At 43.4% G+C, this 22129-nt stretch overlaps 1 protein-coding gene across 1 annotated transcript in view; it reads right to left on the bottom strand.

Annotated features, from left to right (window-relative positions):
- The window catches only part of LOC149452334 (hepatitis A virus cellular receptor 2-like), a 46654-nt gene that overhangs the window by 5272 nt on the left and 19253 nt on the right, over nt 1-22129 (bottom strand). Inside the window, exons 4-6 of the mRNA XM_089689505.1 lie at nt 7520-7581; nt 5452-5551; nt 2862-2901 (exon numbers count right to left, since the gene is read on the bottom strand). Coding sequence (XP_089545631.1) covers nt 2862-2901; nt 5452-5551; nt 7520-7581 — 202 coding nt within the window. The remainder of the gene's footprint in view (nt 1-2861; nt 2902-5451; nt 5552-7519; nt 7582-22129) is intronic.

Genomic DNA, 22129 nt, shown 5'->3' with positions numbered 1-22129 from the left:
TTTCTCTCCTTTCTTTTCCTCTTTCTCCTTCACTCTTTCTCTCTCTTTCTCTCTCTCTCTCTGTCTCCCGTTTTTCTCCTTTCTTTCTCTCTTCTCCTCCTTCCTTCTTTTCCTCTTTCCTTCTTTCCCTCCTTCCTTCTATTCCTCCTTCCTTCTTTTCCTCCTTCCTTCTTTCCCTCCTTCCTTCTATTCCTCCTTCCTTCTTTTCCTCTTTCCTTCTTTCCCTCCTTCTTTCCCTCCTTCCTCCATTCTTTCCCTCCTTCCTCCTTTCTCTCTTCCTTTCTCTCTCACTGCTTCTCTTACTTTCTCTCCCTCCTATTTCTCTCCTTTCTTTCTTTTTCTCTCTTTCTTTCTCTCTCTGTCTCCTGTTTTTCTCCTTTCTTTCTCTCTTTTCCTCCTTCATTTCCTCTTTCTTTCTTTCTTTCCCTCCTTCCTTCTATTCCTCCTTCCTTTTTCCCTCCTTCCTTCTATTCCTCCTTCCTTTTTCCCTCCTTCCTTCTTTCCCTCCTTCCTTCTTTCCCTCCTTCCTTCTATTCCTCCTTCCTTCTTTCCCTCCTTCCTTCTTTTCCTCCTTACTTCTTTCCTTCCTTAATTATTTCCTTCTTTTCTTCTTTCCCTCTATCTTTCCCTCCTTCCTTCCTTCCTTCCTTCCTTCCTTCCTTCCTTCCCTCTTTCCTTCTGTCCCTCTTTCCTTCTGTCCCTCTTTCCTTCTGTCCCTCTTTCCTTCTTTCCATTCTTCCTTCTTTCCCTCCTTACTTATTTTCTTCTTTCCTTCCTTCCTTTTTTCCCTCGTTCCTTCTGTCCCTCCTTCCTTCCTCCTTTCCCTCCTTCTTTCCCTCCTTCCTTCTTTCTCTCTTCCTTCCTCTCTCTCTGTCTCTTTCTTTCTCTCCCTCCTGTTTCTCTCCTTTCTTTCTTTCTTTCTTTCTTTCTTTCTTTCTTTCTTTCTTTCTTTCTTTCTTTCTTTCTTTCTTTCTTTCTTTCTTTCTTTCTTTCTTTCTTTTTCTCTCTCTCCTCTTTCTTTCTCTCTCTCTGTCTCCCATTTTTCTACTTTCTTTCTCTCCTCTTCTCCTTCCTTCTTTTCCTCCCTCCTTCTTTCCCTCCTTCCTTATTTCCCTTCTTCCTTCTTTTCCTCTTTCCTTCCTTCCCTCTTTCCTTCATTCCTTCTATCTTTCCCTCCTTCATTCTTTCCTTCTATCTTTCCCTCCTTGTATCCAGTCTTCCTTCTTTCCCTCTATCTCTCCCTCTTTCCTTCTTTCCCTCTATCTCTCTCTCTTTCCTTCTTTCCCTCTATCTCTCCCTCTTTCCTTCTTTCCCTCTATCTCTCCTTCTTTCCTTCTTTCCTTCTTGCCCTCTTTCTTTCTTTCCCTCTTTCTTTCTTTCCCTCTTTCTTTCTTTCCCTCTTTCTTTCTTTCCCTTCTTTCTTTCCCTTCTTTCTTTCCCTTCTTTCTTTCTTTCCCTCTTTCTTTCTTTCCCTCTTTCTTTCTTTCCCTTCTTTCTTTCCCTTCTTTCTTTCCCTTCTTTCTTTCTTTCCCTTCTTTCTTTCTTTCCCTTCTTTCTTTCTTTCTTTCTTTCTTTCTTTCTTTCTTTCTTTCTTTCTTTCTTTCTTTCTTTCTTTCTTTCTTTCTTTCTTTCTTTCCCTCCTTCCTTTCTTTCTTTCTTTCCCTCCTTCCTTTCTTTCTTTCTTTCCCTCCTTCCTTTCTTTCTTTCTTTCCCTCCTTCCTTTCTTTCTTTCTTTCCCTCCTTCCTTCCTTCCTTCCTTCCTTTCTTTCCCTCCTTCCTTCTTTCTTTCCTTCTTTCCCTCCTTCCTTCTTTCTTTCCTTCTTTCCCTCCTTCCTTCCTTCTTTCATTCTTTCCCTCCTTCCTTCCTTCTTTCTTTCATTCTATCCCTCCTTCCTTCCTTCTTTCTTTCATTCTTTCCCTCCTTCCTTCCTTCTTTCTTTCATTCTTTCCCTCCTTCCTTCTTTCCTTCCTTCCTTCTTCTCCTGTTAAAGTTTCTTAGCAGTAAATCCTAAATAGACATTCCCTACACTGTGATATTGAGCAATATAAGTGTGAATGGACTGGTGCTTGCTGTGGTGAGCAGCCTCTGTACTTTTAGGGAAAACGAAGTAATACCAGCGCCCCCTGTGGGGATAGCACTACAGTAATAATATTTAAAAAAATTGGGTATGAATGCTATTTTGTAAAAGTACATAATAGTGTGCAATACATTTAAATTGAACCTATGCTTAGCCCATGCAAACCAAAGCAACAGGCTCACGTTTTTTTAGTCCTCCTGTTGCATATATTTACTTTCCCTTTGCTCCCATGCAGCTCCTAGAGGGAAGATAAATAGCTAGTACTTGTCTCACTAGGTATAGGAGATCCAATGCTGTCACAGGGGAGTGGCTGGAGAGTCCTTAGCCTTGGCAATTTAAAGCTTTGTCATGTTTGGGAGAAGCACAGGCTCTCTGATTTTTTCAGGCATATAAAACTAGATTTTGTTTCCTTTTTGAACAGCTGCTTAAGAGTTCAGCTTTAGGGTATAAATATGAACTACACTGCATTACAAAAGTAGTTTGACCAATAACTACCTGTATTCAGGGCCAGGACATGGGAAAAGGGTAGAAGGTGAGGCAACTGCCCTGGGCACAGTGACTTTTTTTGCGGGAGAGGGGGGAGCGATTGAACTCACATATTGTGGTGGAAGGGATGTACAGTTTGACATCTTCACCCTGGGTGCTGGATGACTTTGTTCAGATTAAAACCTGCTCTAGAAAACGTGAGACTGAAATCTGTTTTTTTGGGCAATATGGACCTTATTTTAGACATTTGTAGGTGTGGCACGATAAGGTTTGATCATTTTCCTGTTACAGTATTACCTCTCTGTTTTAGTCTTCTTTATGGCTTTGTAGCATTTCCCTGTAGATACAAATAAAGTTTGTTGTAATGCAGAACAATTATGATTAATTCAATGTTTTGGCTACATTGTTAATATTTAACATTTATACCAGAGCACTGCCTTATGACCACAAGGCAAGCTGCAGACATGTCATACTTGTGTTTTTTTGGACCCATGTGGCCCTCTTGCTCTTTCCTTTTAGCTTGCATTGGTTTAAGAATTTCAGTTAAACAAGGCTTTGTCTGTTCTTCAGTTCATGAAGACTGCACTTTCCTTTGGTAATTTTGTAGAGAGTAGGTGTGTGAGCACCTCTCCTGCTTTACTAGTTGGTTAGAAAAAAAAGTTTCCAGTATGCCAGTAAGTTGTTGTAATCATACATTTGTCATTTTCTACAGACTTTACCAACAACTTACTTTCAGCAGGCTGATTTTATCTCTGTTTTGGCCAATGTTTTGAGTCCTTAAGTAGGACTTTACCTGCAATGTAAGAGTTCACACTTTGCAAATGCCCAGTGCCAGGACTATTACCTCTTTGGTGAATTATTAAAAATAGACAGATAGGGGTTTCCCTAACTGGTGCATAGAACGTGGGAGGAGGATTGCTGAAGCTAGAGATCAGACACATCTTTTGGGAGAATATAACATTCAGAAAAGGAGAAGGACTGATTTCTATAGGAAAACAAATCAGGATAAGAAAGTTACTTTTGTCACCACTTTTCAAAATAATACCATTCCATTGTTAACATCATTAAGAAATATTTACCAATTCTATACACAGACAAAGATATACATGCCATTTTGGGACATGGCTGTAGATTTTCATGTCAGAGGGCGCCTACACTAGGCACGCTTCTTTTCCCAAGCATGGGCTCTTATGCTTGTGGTGTCAGGATGTGTAGCTATTGCACATTGAACGTTGAACGTTTCTACCAAAAGTTTTAACTCTTTGATTACAGGTGAAAGCTTTAGGATTAAAGACTTCATAAATTTTGGGACCACCTATGTAGTGATATATCAACCTACAAGCAAAGCAGATTTCTAGCGTCTCACAACATTTTAAGGATGTTCATGGGGGAGATATTACTTCTTTTAATTTTTGTGGTATTGCAGTCGTGTTCCTTTATATTTGCTTTGCCATTTTTGTTGTATCTAAGCTATAAATAAAGGTCTGTTTTTTGGACTGAAACACATTAGCATTAACTGTGCTATGGAACATTTTTATTCCTTTATGCAATAAAGAATATTTTTCTACATTCATCTGTTGCCAACGCTCTTTTAAATTGGACACTGTGATGACCTTGTGTTGGCTGCAATGACATGATCCTTTGATGGCTGCAATGATATGATAAGTATATGACTATATACCCACATGTGGACTGTCTTCTATTGCTCTGAATGATTCTTACAATTCCCAAAGAATATTTATAGTGTTTGCATGAATACACTTTATTTATCAAGATATACCTTCTAGTTCACTTGGCTCCTTACACTTTATTGGGAATTAACTTTGTAGCTATCCAATTATATGTGACATCTATTGACAGGTGTGTTAAGGGAGGTTTAAGGACTCTTTTTACACTGATCCTCCCCTGGACCGTGTCCCTTAGGTGGGCATGAGAGGGGGCGAAGATATCATGCGCTACAATTTTATGGAGATATTTGGATATATACCTACCATGTAGGAGGGAGGTTCAATCACAGCATACAGATGCATCTCAATAAATTAAAATATCGCCAAAAAGTTATAAAACACGGAGTCATATATTTCAAGCATTTCCTTCTTTTAATTTTGATGATTATGACTTACAGCTAATGAAAACTCAAAATTCAGTATCTCAGAAAATTAGAATATTGTGAAAAAGTTCAATATTGTAGACTCAAGGGGGTTTATTTACTAAAGCTGGAGAGTCCAAAATCAGACTCCCTTCTGCATAGAAACCAATCAGCTTCTAACCTCAGCTTGTTCAATGAAGCTTTGGCAATGAAACCTGGAAGCTGATTGGTTTCTATGCAGAAGGGAGTCTGATTTTGGACTCTCCAGCTTTAGTAAATAAACCCCAAGGTGTCACACTCTAATCAGCTAATTAACTCAAAACACCTGTAAAGGTCTCCTGTGCCTTTTAAATGGTCTCTCAGTCTGGTTCAGTAGGTTATACAATCATAGGGAAGACCGCTTACTTGACAGTTGTCCAGAAGACAGTCATTGACACCCTCTACAAGGAGGGTAAGTCACAAAAGATCATTGCTAAAGAAACTGGCTGTTAACAGAGCTGTATCCAAGCATATTAATGGAAAGCTGAGTGGAAGGAAAAAGTGTGGTAGAAAAAAGGTGCACAAGCAACAGAGATAACCGCAGCCTTGAGAGCATTGTGAAGCAAAGGTAATCATCACAACCAATCAAAAATCATCTCTTAGCAGCTTAGAGCAGGCAAACAGATAAAAAGTTGAATTTTGTGTGGGTCAACCAGCAGGGGTCCTTCCAGAGACCTTTAACACCAGTTCCAGTGTGATTATCCTTTAAAAAAAGGATGAGAAATATTTTCATATCAGTGTGACTTTGGAAGTACTTACATCTGTATATGATCAGTGACATCACAAGGGTGAAAAGGACCAGAGCGATAAAACCACACACTTCTACAATGTTAGAAGGACCCTGTAAAAGCTCTTTTTCCTAGAAAAAAACACAAAGAATATTTAAAGTCAAAACTTACATGTAATTATATTTTTGGCTACAGATTCAGTTACCTGTAATAAGGCATGTTCACTTGAAGACTAAGCCTTTTCTGGCACTTTTTGTTTACAAGTAGAAATCAGTTTTTTTATAGAAAATTACTTAGAACCCCTAAAGATTATATTTTTTTTAGCAGATACTCTAGAGAAAAAAAAACACAATATATAACCCAATTATTTTGTAAAATATGAAAGATGATGTTATGCTGAGTAAATTCTTAACATGTCAAAGTATCAGGGTTATGGTTGGTAGCTTCAGCTATAACCCTGGTAAACCACTTGCAAACCACAACATATATGTACATATTATGGTTGGCAAGTGGATATCCAATGTCCTCACTGATAGTGATGACCAACCCTCTTCAGTCCTTTTCTGACTTTGCAGGGATTAATTACCGGTACCTCAGATCTAATATTGCAGTACATGGAAGAAGTCCCAACAACCAACCACCCCTTGCTGTCCTCCACACCATTCATAAAAGTCCTTGTATTATTTTCACAGAATGTTATTAATCCACCTTTTCCCAGTCACAGAATGTGTTGCAGGAGAGGAAAGGGGTGTTGGGACTTGCAATGCAATGGTAAAGCTAAGGTAAAAAACCCATACAGCCCAGGAGGTTCAGCATTGTGAAGAGGACCAGGCATCACTGGAGAGAAGATTTCTACACTAAGGAGCAATCAGCAGGACATGGGATACACTTCCATACAAGTAAGTTTTGTGACTAAATGTTGTAGCCTAAAAAAAAAAAAACTAAACTAAAGTAGCATTAAAGGCAACACTTTTTGTTGTATAGAGTAAGGGAGAATTATAACCCCTGTTAGTTTTTTTTCCATGTGCATCCCATTGGGGAGATTTTCCTTCCTTTCCTGTCCCCAGGTCAAAACAGGAAGTGAAAAGAAATCCCTCCAAAGTGAGGGAATCTCTGATTGTCACCAAGGTCACCAGAACTAGTGTCCCCATTGAAAATCTTCCCCTCTATTCCTGTTATGGGGACAACTTTCTGTGATAATGGTAAACAGGACAAACTGAGAGGGTGAATCTCCCTAACAGGGACACAGCCAGCAAAAACAACCTGACAAAAGGTTCTAAACCCTCTCCACTCTGTCCAAAAAAAATAATAAATTTTGCCATTTGTTGTAGTTTAACTAAATGTCAGCTTTAAATCGTGTTGGCAATAAAGAAATGTGCAGAACAGGCAACGTTGGAGGAAAGTTAAGAGCTTACTGGATTTCGGGAAATTAACAAACACTTTTCTGTACTCAGAGGGGTTGATTTACTAAAACTGGAGAGTGCAAAATCTGGTGTAACCCTCTACAGGAACCAGTTTCCAGGTTTTTTTTTTGTTAGCTGAATTGAACAAGTTGAAGTTAGAAGCTGATTGGCTACCATGCACAGCTGCACCAGATTTTGCACTCCAGTTTTAGTAAATCGACCCCACAGTGTTTTAGCCCTGGTTCACACTGGTGCAACTTGGCATGCAATTTGACAGTTCCAAGTCGTATCCCATTTGTGCCTATGGAACTGTTCAAATTGATGTGACTCCCAATTTTGAAACTGATTTTGAAAATAGGTTCCTCCACTATTTTTGGCAATTTCACATGCGACTTGCAGAGACATCTGTACATGAAGCCGCACATACGTCAGGCAAGTTGCACATGAAATCGCACTACTGACCAGCAGCTTTAAAATTGCACTACTTTAAGTGAAATATTGTGATTTTAAAGCCAAATTCAGTGTGAACCAGGGCTAAATAAAGACAAACATGGGACATATGCATTTACTACAGAGATGTACTGAATTTTTTTTTTATTTTCCCCAGACATAAGTAAAAGAGGAACTTGTGCTGTCTTTGACAAACATGTTATTATAAATATTTTGAATTTATCCAAGAAAATATTGTATTGTTACCTCTGTGACTCCGTATGTATTGTTTACAGTAAAAGTTGTGAAAATGCTGGATTTACTGTCACCTAAAGGTAAAAATTACAAATTAAAATCTATGTTACTTTAATAAAATCTATGCTATTTCATGCATGTCACTACTGTCAACATTTGAAAATAATAAATAGAACTTGTATTGACAGAAACATCACCAAAGAATGAGCAATATTTGGATATACTATTCACACTATAGTGGGATAAATAATTATTTGATCCCCTGCAGATTTTGTAAGTTTCCCTATTTACAAAGAAATGAAGGGTTTATAATTTTTATCATAGGTGTATTTTAAATGACAGAGAGAGAATAATAACCAAAAATCTAGATAAAACACATGACACAAATGTTATAAACTGAGTTGCAGTTCAGTGAGCAAAATAAGTATTTGATCCTGAAGCAAAACATGACTTAGTACTTGGTGGAGAAATCCTTGTTGAAAAGCACAGAGGTCAGACCTTTCTTGTAGCTGGTTACCAGGTTTTCACACATCTCAGGAGGGATTTTAGTCCACTCTTCTTTACAGATCTTCTCTGAATCCTTAAGGTTTCTTGGCTGTCGCTTGGCAACTCAAAGTTTCAGCTCCCTCCATAAATTTTCTATAGGATTAAGGTCTGGGGACTGCCTAGGCCACTGCATGACCTTAATGTGCTTCTTCTTCAGCCACTTCTTTGTTGCCTTGGTGGTATGTTTTGGGTCATTGTCATGCTGGAAGACCCATCCATGAACCATCTTCAGTGTTCAGGCTGAAGGAAGAAGATTCTCATGCAAGATTTTACAATACATGGCCCTGTCCATTGGCCCCTCAATGCAGAAAAGTCAGCCTGTACCTTTAGCAGAGAAACAGTCTCAAAGCATAATGTTTCCACCTCCGTGCTTGACTGTAGGGATGGTGTACTTAGGGTCATAGTCAGCATTTTTCCTCCTCCAAAAACGGCGAGTCAAGTTAATGCCAAAGAGCGCAAGTTTGGTCCCATCTGTCCACAGAACTTTCTCCCAGTCCTTCTCTGAATCATTTATATGCTCATTGGCAAAGTTCAGATGGGCCTGTACATCTGTACATGTGTCTTCTTGAGGAGGGAAACCTTGCAGATGCTGCAGGATTTCAATTCATGGCAGCGTATTGTGTTTCTAATGGTTTGTTTGGTGACTGTGGTCCCAACTGCCTTGAGATTATTCACAAGCTCCTCCAGTGTAGTTCTGGACTGATCCCTCACTTTTCTCATGATCATCCTTACCCCATCTTGCATGGAACTCCAGACCAAAGGCGATTGATGGTTATTTTGTGTTTCTTCCATTTGCGAATAATCGCTCCAACAGTTGTCTCCTTCTCACCAAGCTTCTTGCTGATGGTCTTGTAGCCCATTCCAGCCTTGTGCAGGTCTACAATCTTGTCCCTGATGTCCTTTGACAGCTTTTTGGTCTTGCCCATGGTGGTGCCCAAGAAAAAGATTCTGTGGACAGGTGTCTTTAATACACATAACGGGTTGTCATTAGGAGCACATTCTTAAATTGACAGAACTAATATGTGTACCACATGAGCCAGTTTGTGGGAGCCAGAATCATTGTTGGTTGGTAGGGGATCAAATACTTATTTTACTCACTGAACTAAAACTCAGTTTATAACATTTGTATCATATGGTTTTTCTGGATCTTTGGTTAATATTCTGTCTCTATCATTTAAAATTCACCTATGATAAAAATGATAGGCCCTTCATGCCTTTATAAGTGGGCAAACTTACAAAATCTGCAGGGAATCAAATAATTATTTCTCCCACTTTATATAGTCTGCTGAACTCACAATGGTGTTCCAACACAGAGTTCAAATTACCAAAGTGAGAAAAGTCTTATGCAATCTAATACACAAAATGTCCAATGCCACTACTGTTGCTGCTTGCAATGTTATATGTTCCCACACACCACCATGTTTGTAGTATCTAACTGCTAAGTGCTAAAAATGCACAAATGATTCCATAATTAACATCCCCCCAAAAATTCATAAATTATACAAATACACATCAATCAGTGTGCTAAACAACTGAAACTAACAATATAACATTCACTTATAGTACTGCCATGCATATCAATCTAAAAACAGTGAACCAGATTTAAAAAAAATGTCTCACTACAATCAAACTCCTTTAGTGCTGGTCTATTGTGCACCATAATCGCTTCAATATCAAAAAGTGTGCCTCCCCGTGTGCATCTACCACTGATCACACTAAACTCTCCCATTATCCTTTGACTGGTTACAATATGTTTAAGGGGCAGATGGATACCAAATGTTTTCTACACTCTTCTGTTGGAATTATACATTGCCATTTATCCTCCGCACTCACCTATTTTTCCTTGGCTTCTGGTCACCAAACTTTTCCTCTTTTTTTGCTTTTTACAATTCTCACAATAAGTGCTCAGAAAGAAAGAAAAAAGAATCATAGCGCTTTCACACTAAAATATTATTTAATTAAAAAAGTTAATATATGCACAACTCTGGTGCACTACAGGTGCAAGCATGTACGCTTCCCCCTTAAGAATCGGATTCAGTGGCCATTCTCTCAGAAAAACTCTCTTATTTCCGGGTTTAACATGATGCGTCATTAGCTGTGCTCTGGTGCAACGTGATTCTATGTATTTCCTTATGAGCACCTGGTGTGGGAAATGTAAAAGATTTGGTGAAATATATAGAAACAAGAAAAAAAAATGCCCGTGGTGCGCCACCACTAAGAAATATAAATGCAGAGAGAAGTGGCTCAATAAATGGGATCAGTGAGTCTCAAAAGGATGTAGCAATTAATGTTATATGAGATGATGGTGTAGCACAGTGGTTCTCAACCTGTGGGTCGTGACCCCTTGGGGGGTCAAACGACCCTTTCACAGGGGTTGCCTAAGACCATCGGAAAACACATATTTCCGATGTGTACAGAGCAGCTACTGTGTAAAAAGCAGCTGCTGTGTTGAAAGCAGCTACTGTATTGAAAGCAGCTACTGTGTTGAAAGCAGCCGTATTGAAGGTAAAACGACACATGAATTATAATTACTGGGTAAAGAATTTTATGGTTGTGGGGTCACCATAACATGAGGAACTGTATTAAAGGGTCGTGGCATTAGGAAGGTTGAGAACCACTGGTGTAGCAGATTGTAGCTCCCAAAGGAAAATGCATCAAAATAAGAATAGAAAATTAAAACAAAAATAGTGGCAAACATTAAAACTACTCCTATAGTATAGCTTGGATCCAGACACAGATCACTATAGCTGGCTAAATCAAGGCTGCCTCCTCAGATCAGGCTTTAGGAACTGGTATCTGCAAAAATGTACAGAAAGGGAGAGTTGCGCCCAGCAGCCATATTAAAGTAAGTCAGTTTATGAAATATGCAGATAAAAGCAAGTAATATGCACTCATAAGTCTACAGAGTTCAGGGCATGTGGGTTCCTGCGCAAAATCACGTAATATATATGTGTGTGTGATTTTATATTTCCAGGTAGGGGATGTGCGCACGCGCTCATTCCCTGACATGCGCCGCTATTGGCGGCTACAGCTGTCGATCACCGGGTCCTAGCTGGAGATTCTCCACCGGCAACTGACAATCGCCGAGGAACACTGATGGGGGAGAGGTCTGTATGTAAACAATACAGATCTCTCCCCTGTCAGCACAAGTATGCTGCTTTGTATTGCTCTGCATAGCAGAGCAATACAAAGCAGTGTGCTTACACAGTTAAACACAGCATACAGTATGTATTTTATTTATTTATTACAGGTACTTATATAGCACTGTCAATTTACGCAGCACTTTACATATATATATGGTACACTCACATCAGTCCCTAACCCTCAAGGGACCTACAATCTAAGGTTGTAAAGCACACACAGCACACAGTTAACCCTCTGATCAACCCAGATGTTAACCCCTTCCTGGCCAGTGTCATTAGTACAGTGTCAGTGCTTTTTGTTAGCACTGATCACTGTTTTAGTGTCACTGAAGATATCAGTGACAGTCAATTCCCCCCCGTTGCAGTCCCGCTATAAGTCGCTGATTGCCGCCATTACTAGTATATATATATATATATATATATAAAAATTCCAGTATATATACTGTCATTTGTAGATGCTAAAACTTTCATGGAAACGAATTAATTTACACGTATTTGGATTTTTTTTAGCAAAGACGTAGCAGAATACATTTTGGCCTAAATTTAGGATGAAATTTGATTTTGTAACTTTTTTTACTGGATATAGCAAAAAGTCAAAAATATTTTTTGTTTTTCAAAATTGTCGGTCTTTTTTTGTTTATAGCGCAAAATATAAAAACGCAGAGGCAATCAAATACCACCGAAAGAAAGCTCCATTTGTTTGAAAAAAAGGACATAAATTTAATTTGGGTGCAGCGTTGCATGACCACGCAGTTGTCAGTTAAAGTAACACAGTGCCAAAAAATGGCCTGGTCAGGAAGGGGGGTAAATCCTCTGGAGGGCAATGGGTTAAAAGTGGACAGTCAGTAGATCAGTGGATAGTGTTAGTAGGGCAATGAATGGTGTGTGGACAGTGTCACTAGAGCAGTGGATGGTGTCAGTTGAGCAGTGGACGGTGTCAAAAGAGCAGTGCCAGTAGGGCAGTAAACTGTGCAGTAGGGCAGAGGCTGGTGTCATTAGAACAGTGGACAGCATCAGTTAGTAAAGCAGTGGACTGTGTCAGTCAATAGGGCAGTGGAGGGTGTCAGTAAGGCAGTAAGGTTGGTGTCAATAGTTTTTTTATTTTTATTATTTTTTTGTAATTTTTTACCTTTTTTTTTCATTATTTAACCACTTCCCGTCTGGCCAATGTACATAAACGGCTGGACGGGAGCAGTGCCGAAGCGATTCACTGTTTATAAACGGCCCCCACATTCACTGCCTGTGCGAGCTCCCTGGGGACGTGTGGCACCACACCGATCACTGTATGAGACCTCTGTGTGAGGTCCCAATTCATGTGATCAGTGATTGGCCAATCAGTGATCACATGAATAGTAGTAAACAAGATGTCACTTTCTGACATCATTGCTTACTATGTGTGAAATCTGTGAATGATCACAGAGATCACATGGTACAAGGCTAGTCACAACAGCCTTGTACCATGTGACAAGCTAAGACCAATCACAGCTCTCATAGTATTTCTCAGTGGCTGCAAGAATGCAGCTAGAGAGAAGGAGAAATGATTGCTTTTACAGCCTTTATAGATGTAAAAGCAATCAGTGTAAAAAAAGAAAAAAAAATCTTCATCACCCCCCACAAGTAGTACAGTGCGACTATGGTGACACTGTACTGCTAGGGTGACAGTACGTTAAAAAAAATAAAATAAAAACATAAATAATATTAAAAATAAAAATGTAAAATACATTTTGAAAAATTATAATTTTTGGTTATATACTAATTTGGGGTTATTTAGTTTATTTACTAAAAAGATAGCTGAATACCTTTTGGCCAAGATTTATGAAGAAAGATTATTTATTTGCAAAATTTTATAAGAAAAATACTTTTTTAAAAAATTTTTGGGACTTTTTCATTTATATAGCAAAAAAAAATGTGGTGAATAAATACTACCAAAATAAACGTTTATGTCTCAAAAAAATGATAAAATTAATATTTTACGTTGCATAATCGCGCAATTGTCATTCAAAGTGTGATAGTACTGAAAGCTGAAAATTGGCCTGGCCTGGACTGGAATGGGGTGAAAGTGTCCGGACTTGAAGTGGATAAAATAAAAAAATGAGCAGCCATGTAGGTGAGGGGGATGGTAGGGAGGGCGTTGAAAAAGGTTTAAAAAGACCCCTGATGTCTCACTTTTGAAACAGAGAAGAGCATTTGCAGCGTTGCATTTAGATAAAGAGTTTAAATTGCTTGAACCACTAACTGTATACACAGAAAACTCTATACAAGAAATTGAAACAACCACAACAACAGTGACAGCAGAAAATGACAGAACGGCTCACCAAGTCTGTCCCATGTTTTTTTGGTTGTATTTTTTCTTATAGATCTGTTTGCCCCAAGCATGTGTAAATTCATGTTGACTCAGTCACTACCTCTAGTTAAAGTTTATCCCGAACATTAAAGTGATTGTAAATCCTCACTTTGTAAAACAACCCATTCAGTTTAATATAGAAATGAAAGTGTATATGTATACATATAAAAACCCTATTTTTTATATAAGTGATCATTTGCCCTAGGTCAGGGGTCTGCAACCTTTAAGACATAAAGAGCCACTTGGACCCGTTTCCGAGAGGGAAAAAAAGACTGGGAGCCGCAAAACCATTGCAACATTTAAAACAAATCCGACACTGCATATATTGCAAAAAGCGCTCTGGTCATGAAGGGGGTTTAAGGGCCCAGTAAGCAAAGGGTTAATCAGGGCCACAGTGTATCGTCATAATCACAATCATAGCCTTAGGTCAGTGGTGGGCAACCTTTTTTTTCAACTGAGCCAAATCTCGCCAAAACCACGATTGAAATTTATTTTGAGAGCCACATTTTTAAAACTGAAAATACATCTCCCGTATAGTAATTCATCCCCCATATAGTAATTCATCCCCCATAGTAATTCATCCCCCATATAGTAATTCATCCCCCATAGTAATTCATCCCCCATATAGTAATTCATCCCCCATATAGTAATTCATCCCCCATAGTAATTCATCCCCCATATAGTAATTCATTCCCCATAGTAATTCATCCCCCATATAGTAATTCATCCCCCATATAGTAATTCATCCCCCATAGTAATTCATCCCCCATATAGTAATTCATTCCCCATAGTAATTCATCCCCCCATCCCCCCTATAGTAATTCATCCCCCCTATAGTAATTCATCCCCCCTATAGTAATTCATCCCCCATAGTAATTCATCCCCCATAGTAATTCATCCCCCATATAGTAATTCATTCCCCATAGTAATTCATCCCCCATAGTAATTCATCCCCCATATAGTAATTCATCCCCCATATTAATTCATCCCCCATATTAAGTCCCCAAGTCCCCCCTGTGTCAATTCACTTACCTTTGCTCCGCGCGTTCCTCTCGCCGTGTTCCCGCTCGACGTATCTGCGCATGTGCCAGTTTCAGACATTAGCAGCCGATCGGCGATCTCCGGCACATGCGCAGATACGTCGAGGGGGACAGATCCTCATAGGAGACAGATTTTCATGCTACCCCGGTCTTCAGGGCGGACTGTGAGAAGAGCCTAGCGAGAGCCTAGCTCCGCGGGCCGGATTAAAAGGTCCGCCGGGCCGTAGTTTGCCCATTGCTGCCCTATTGCCTGTCACCTGGTGGGCAGTGTGCTCCGGAGCCGCAGCCAAAGTGAAAAAGAGCCACATGGAGCCGCGGGTTGCCGACACCCGCCCTAGGTTTTCAGCTGCATAAGGAGCTCAGAAAGCTGGTGGAGGAGAAACAGCAAAACACTGACATTCCCAGTTTGTGAAGGGAGGAGGGGGGGAGGGTGTCTGCACAAGTTTGATTATTGGAGGAGAGCAGGCTGAGTTCCAGCACAGCCAGAAAACTGACCATGCTTTGCTCTCATACCTAATATGGTCAGTTGTTGATAGGAAAGCAGAAGGACTGACAGGAACAACAGGGATTTCAAACAAAGGAAGCAATACAATAAGAACGGGATACTTTTTCATACTAGTACATGGTACATTATTATTATTATTATACAGTATTTATAAAGCGCCATAAAAAATTCTCAATAAATTCCCTCCTATTTTTTATAAGTGATCACATACCCCAGGTTTTCAGTTTCATAAGGAACTCAGAGAGCTGGCAGACGAGAAAGAGCAGTACTCTGATCTTCCCAGTGAATGGCTGTGCAGGGAGAAGGAAGGGGGGGGGGGGACGTGTCAGCACAAGTCTGATCATTGGAGGAGAACAGACTGAGTTCCATCACATCCAGAAAACTGACTATACTGCGCTCTCATACCTAGTGTGGTCAGTTTTTGATAGGAAAGCAGAGGAACTGAGAGAGAGGGATTACACACAAAGAGAGCAATACAAAGAGAACAGAATACTTTTTACATGGTATAGCAGGCACATATCATGAACATGAATACTTGGGTTTACATATTCTTTAAATACTCTTTTTGTAAAAAGATTTTTGATCTTTCCTCCTGCTAGTGTGAGGCCGTGTTCTTGATTTTGGCCTCATACTGAAAATACTGCCCTCCCGAGCCCTATTAATGTGTTTAAAGGTTTCAGTCACCCCCAATCTCTTCTTTCCTCCAGACTGTACATATTAAGTTCCTGAAGTCTCTCCTGATATGTTTTATCTCTCAGACCTTTCCCTATTTTTCTTGCCTGTCCCTTGGAATCTTTTTGTAAGTGAGGTCTCCAGAACTGGGCACAGTATTTTAAATGAGATCCCACCAAAGGACTATATTGGGAACCCATATCTCCTTCCTCCTGCTTCTAGTGATAACTAAACATGCGTTATTTACCAAACGCGTTAAATATCTATTTCCTGACAGCTCCATGTCAGCACAGTTGGGTAAGGGCCTGCCCCCCCCATGCTTTCCTGGACCTAACTTATAAAGTTGAGCCCACCTGCAGCCTCGGTGTACCTCTTTTTACCTCCCATGTGCAGGACGTAGGTGTGCTCCTCTACCTGGCCGGTCTAAATGGCTGGCTGTTCGTCCATGCATGTGGGTTTCAGTTGTACGCGGTCCGTGGTGTACCAGCTAAATGACCCATAATCCAGGGAGCCCCACTGCTGGTCCTTAGGGCAGATTTTATCATGGCTAACAGCCTTGTCTGGGGTCTGCTGGGTCCATGTGAAGTGGGTGAGCTAAATGTAAAAATGCTTTGTATCCAAATGAATGCTGCATTGCTCCCTGCAACCACTGTGCATACCCCGAGCTCCTCCACAGATAGTACTCTGCATAACAGGTGCACAAAGTAATACTTTGTTCACACATGGCATTACCTGTTGGTGGCTTTTCATATTTGCTTTACTTTTGTGCCATTATGCCAACCCACTCCAAAGACCAGCATTTCCAGAGAAGGTAGACGAGTCACCTGTGGATGACTACCATAGCCAGCGTTGCCTGTTGGAGTATAGGACATCCCTTTTAATATTTGTTTGTGGTCTCCAGTTTCTCAAAAAGAAAAAAGAGAAGGTCTTTATGTCATCAACAATTCCCTCAGATGACTTGTGTACATTGCAGAATATTATTGTAATTATGATGCAGATTCCTACCTTTTTTTTTGCTCTTCTTAACACATTTTCATCATATCCTGTTCTCTGGCAGGGTAAGGTTTGGTTCATTAACCACCTGGTGACTTCAGAGCTATGGATGGAAGCTGAAGTATCAGCATCCCTCTAGTAGTGGTTACTAGGCAAGCTTTTTTCTACTTCATTGAATTATTGTTTATTTTTTTTAGCTGCTTTAAGCAGCAGGCAAAACCCTGGTAAAAGATTTATCTAGTCTGGCAATGAGCGGTTCAACAGCTCTTTGATCTTTGCCATGGTGGAAAGTTTGGAATCTGATTGTTTGATTGCTCCTGTGGACAGGTGTCTTTCATACAGGTAGCAAAATGAGATTAGCAGCACTCCCTCTAAGAGACTGCTTCTAATCTCAGCTTGTTACCTGTATGAAAGACACCTGGTAGCCAGAAATCCTGCTGAATGATAGGGGATCAAATACTTAAATCAGTGCATAATTTGTTAGACATGCATTTCTTTGGAATTTTTTGTTGCTATTCTGTTTCTTAGTGTTACAATACACCTACCACTCGATTTTTAGGCTGATCATTTCTTTGTGAGTGGGCAAACATTCAAAATCAGCAGGGGATCAAATACTTATTTCCTTCACTGTAGGTACAGCTTTGGTGATGGACACATAGTCACTCAAGGCAGGCATTTCAGGTCATATTTGGGAGATCTTTCGTCCTTCACATCTCAGATCCAGCAGGTCAGGTAGCCTCAGTTGAACTGTCACCCCCAACCCCCCCCCCCCCCCAAACAAATTTGGTTTCTGGAATGGTAGCAGTCAGAGGGCTGACATCAGAAGATATGGATTACGCCCTGTATGGAAGCAAGATAAAATTTGTAGTTGGAAAAGCAGAATCTTCTGCAATATCATTCACATCTGATGACTTAGTGACTGGTGGTGCAGAAAGACACCAGCAAAGTAGGAGTTAAGAACTGAATTTCAGGCTCTCCTAGCCTTCAGTGACCTCATCCAAGGTGGACCTGTCCTGGTGAAGTTAGATAGCACAACAACTGTGGCCTCCATCTGGAAACATGGGGGACACTTAGTATCTCCCTCCTGAAGGGGGTTTCTTTGATTCTAGAGTTGGCCCAAGTCAATATCCTGCAGCTATCTACTGCCTATATGCCCGGTCAGGGGAATCTTTAGGCAAACAATTTGTCCAGGACAATCCTGGATGACAATGAATAGCCCAGACGTGTTTCGAGAATTAACGAGCTTGGTAATCACTTCCAGAGGTAGACCTGTTTGCATCCTCAGTCAACATAAAGTTGCTTTCTATTCCAGGGTCCAGCATCCACAAGCAATGAGGGTGGAGGTGCTGATCGCAGAGTGGATCTCCAGGACAGCTTATGCCTTTCTGCTTCTCCATCTGTTTCTCAGCTTCCTTCTGAGGCTGTGGCAGGGGAAGGTGATAGTTCTGGTGGTGATCCCAGATTGGTTGAAGGGGCCTTGGTACCCTCTGCCCCTCCTAATGAGTACCAAGGATCCACTCCCTCTGCCGATAAGATCTGATTCTCCGAGGTCACATTCATCCAACACCTGACAGGCTCAAGCTCGTGGCTTGGGTCTTGAGAGGAAGAGGCTAATAGATCTGGGGGGCTCTGTAAAGGTTATGAATACTCTTGAAATCAAAGAAGAACAACACTAACAGTGCCTATAGTAGAATATGACATAAATACACAGGATTGCTGCTGATCAAGGTTTTACACTGGGCTCTCCACAAGTCTGTCACATTCTGAAGTTTCTGTAGGTGGGGCTTGATTTAGGTTTATGCATAAGTACGCTATGGGACCACATTTCAGCTATCTCTGCTAGAGATGAGCGAATTATTCAAAAATTCGATTTGGCTGATTCGAGGAATAAATTCGATTCGAGTCGAATATATTCGCTGCGAATTTAACTTATAAAAAGGGTGTTTCTAGGCTTCAGAGAGCCTTTATATTAGTGCAGAACACTGTACCTTTAATTTAAATGCCCTTGGAGTCTGCTGGGGAAGAGAAATAATACTGTCAGTCAGTATGACATGCAGATGAGTGCCGTCGATCTTAGAATCACCGCACACTTCACTCATTTGGGCAGTCACGGGGCCAAAACCAGAGTGTGGAGCCACAGTGTGGCGGTGGAGGCAGCAGCATGAGGAGTCGGTACGGGGGCCCATGGCAGATTACGGGCCTGGCAGCAGCAATGGGAGGCCATACAGCACCCTATGACAAAATGGAACCCACCAGCAGTGTGAGGAGACCTGAAAGTGGCACATGGCAGAGTGTGGCGATGGAGACAGCAGCAATGGGAGGCCGTACAGGGACCCATGACACACTCTGGACCTGGCAGCAGCATGAGGAGGCGGTACAGGGGCCCATGACAGATTACGGGCCTGGCAGCAGCATGAGGAGTCGGAACGGGGGCCCATGGCAGATTACGGGCCTGGCAGCAGCAATGGGAGGCCGTACAGGGACCCATGACACACTCTGGACCTGGCAGCAGCATGAGGAGGCGGTACAGGGGCCCATGACAGATTACGGGCCTGGCAGCAGCATGAGGAGTCGGTACGGGGGCCCATGGCAGATTACGGGCCTGGCAGCAGCAATGGGAGGCCGTACAGGGACCCATGACACACTCTGGACCTGGCAGCAGCATGAGGAGGCGGTACAGGGGCCCATGGCAGATTACGGGCCTGGCAGCAGCATGAGGAGTCGGTACGGGGGCCCATGACACACTCTGGACCTGGCAGCAGCATGAGGAGGCGGTACAGGGGCCCATGACAGATTACGGGCCTGGCAGCAGCATGAGGAGTCGGTACGGGGGCCCATGGCAGATTACGGGCCTGGCAGCAGCAATGGGAGGTCATACAGCACCCTATGACAAAATGGAACCCACCAGCAGTGTGAGGAGACCTGAAAGTGGCACATGGCAGAGTGTGGCGATGGAGACAGCAGCAATGGGAGGCCGTACAGGGACCCATGACACACTCTGGACCTGGCAGCAGCATGAGGAGGTGGTACAGGGGCCCATGACAGATTACGGGCCTGGCAGCAGCATGAGGAGTCGGTACGGGGGCCCATGGCAGATTACGGGCCTGGCAGCAGCAATGGGAGGCCCGTAATCTGCCAGCACCCTATGACAAAATGGAACCCACCAGCAGTGTGAGGAGACCTGAAAGTGGCACATGGCAGAGTGTGGCGATGGAGACAGCAGCAATGGGAGGCCGTACAGGGACCCATGACACACTCTGGACCTGGCAGCAGCATGAGGAGGCGGTACAGGGGCCCATGACAGATTACGGGCCTGGCAGCAGCATGAGGAGTCGGTACGGGGGCCCATGGCAGATTACGGGCCTGGCAGCAGCAATGGGAGGCCGTACAGGGACCCATGACACACTCTGGACCTGGCAGCAGCATGAGGAGGCGGTACAGGGGCCCATGACAGATTACGGGCCTGGCAGCAGCATGAGGAGTCGGTACGGGGGCCCATGGCAGATTACGGGCCTGGCAGCAGCAATGGGAGGCCCGTAATCTGCCAGCACCCTATGACAAAATGGAACCCACCAGCAGTGTGAGGAGACCTGAAAGTGGCACATAGCAGAGTGTGGCGATGGAGACAGCAGCAATGGGAGGCCGTACAGGGACCCATGACACACTCTGGACCTGGCAGCAGCATGAGGAGGCGGTACCGGGGCCCATGACAGATTACGGGCCTGGCAGCAGCATGAGGAGTCGGTACAGGGGCCCATGGCAGATTACGGGCCTGGCAGCAGCAATGGGAAGCCTGTAATCTGCCAGCACCCTATGACAAAATGGAACCCACCAGCAGTGTGAGGAGACCTGAAAGTGGCACATGGCAGAGTGTGGCGATGGAGACAGCAGCAATGGGAGGCCGTACAGGGACCCATGACACACTCTGGACCTGGCAGCAGCATGAGGAGGCGGTACAGGGGCCCATGACAGATTACGGGCCTGGCAGCAGCATGAGGAGTCGGTACGGGGGCCCATGGCAGATTACGGGCCTGGCAGCAGCAATGGGAGGCCGTACAGGGACCCATGACACACTCTGGACCTGGCAGCAGCATGAGGAGGCGGTACAGGGGCCCATGACAGATTACGGGCCTGGCAGCAGCATGAGGAGTCGGTACAGGGGCCCATGGCAGATTACGGGCCTGGCAGCAGCAATGGGAGGCCCGTAATCTGCCAGCACCCTATGACAAAATGGAACCCACCAGCAGTGTGAGGAGACCTGAAAGTGGCACATGGCAGAGTGTGGCGATGGAGACAGCAGCAATGGGAGGCCGTACAGGGACCCATGACACACTCTGGACCTGGCAGCAGCATGAGGAGGCGGTACAGGGGCCCATGACAGATTACGGGCCTGGCAGCAGCATGAGGAGTCGGTACGGGGGCCCTTGGCAGATTACGGGCCTGGCAGCAGCAATGGGAGGCCGTACAGGGACCCATGACACACTCTGGACCTGGCAGCAGCATGAGGAGGCGGTACAGGGGCCCATGACAGATTACGGGCCTGGCAGCAGCATGAGGAGTCGGTACGGGGGCCCATGGCAGATTACGGGCCTGGCAGCAGCAATGGGAGGCCCGTAATCTGCCAGCACCCTATGACAAAATGGAACCCACCAGCAGTGTGAGGAGACGTGAAAGTGGCACATGGCAGAGTGTGGCGATGGAGACAGCAGCAATGGGAGGCCGTACAGGGACCCATGACACACTCTGGACCTGGCAGCAGCATGAGGAGGCGGTACAGGGGCCCATGACAGATTACGGGCCTGGCAGCAGCATGAGGAGTCGGTACGGGGGCCCATGGCAGATTACGGGCCTGGCAGCAGCAATGGGAGGCCGTACAGGGACCCATGACACACTCTGGACCTGGCAGCAGCATGAGGAGGCGGTACAGGGGCCCATGACAGATTACGGGCCTGGCAGCAGCATGAGGAGTCGGTACGGGGGCCCATGGCAGATTACGGGCCTGGCAGCAGCAATGGGAAGCCCGTAATCTGCCAGCACCCTATGACAAAATGGAACCCACCAGCAGTGTGAGGAGACCTGAAAGTGGCACATGGCAGAGTGTGGCGATGGAGACAGCAGCAATGGGAGGCCGTACAGGGACCCATGACACACTCTGGACCTGGGAGCAGCATGAGGAGGCGGTACAGGGGCCCATGACAGATTACGGGCCTGGTAGCAGCATGAGGAGTCGGTACGGGGGCCCATGGCAGATTACGGGCCTGGCAGCAGCAATGGGAGGCCGTACAGGGACCCATGACACACTCTGGACCTGGCAGCAGCATGAGGAGGCGGTACAGGGGCCCATGACAGATTACGGGCCTGGCAGCAGCATGAGGAGTC

Source organism: Staurois parvus, unplaced genomic scaffold, assembly GCF_062004578.1.
Source record: "Staurois parvus isolate SC_StPar_1 unplaced genomic scaffold, SC_StPar_1.0 ptg000479l, whole genome shotgun sequence".
Classification (NCBI taxonomy): domain Eukaryota; kingdom Metazoa; phylum Chordata; class Amphibia; order Anura; family Ranidae; genus Staurois; species Staurois parvus.
This window is presented reverse-complemented; position numbering and strand designations above follow the sequence as displayed.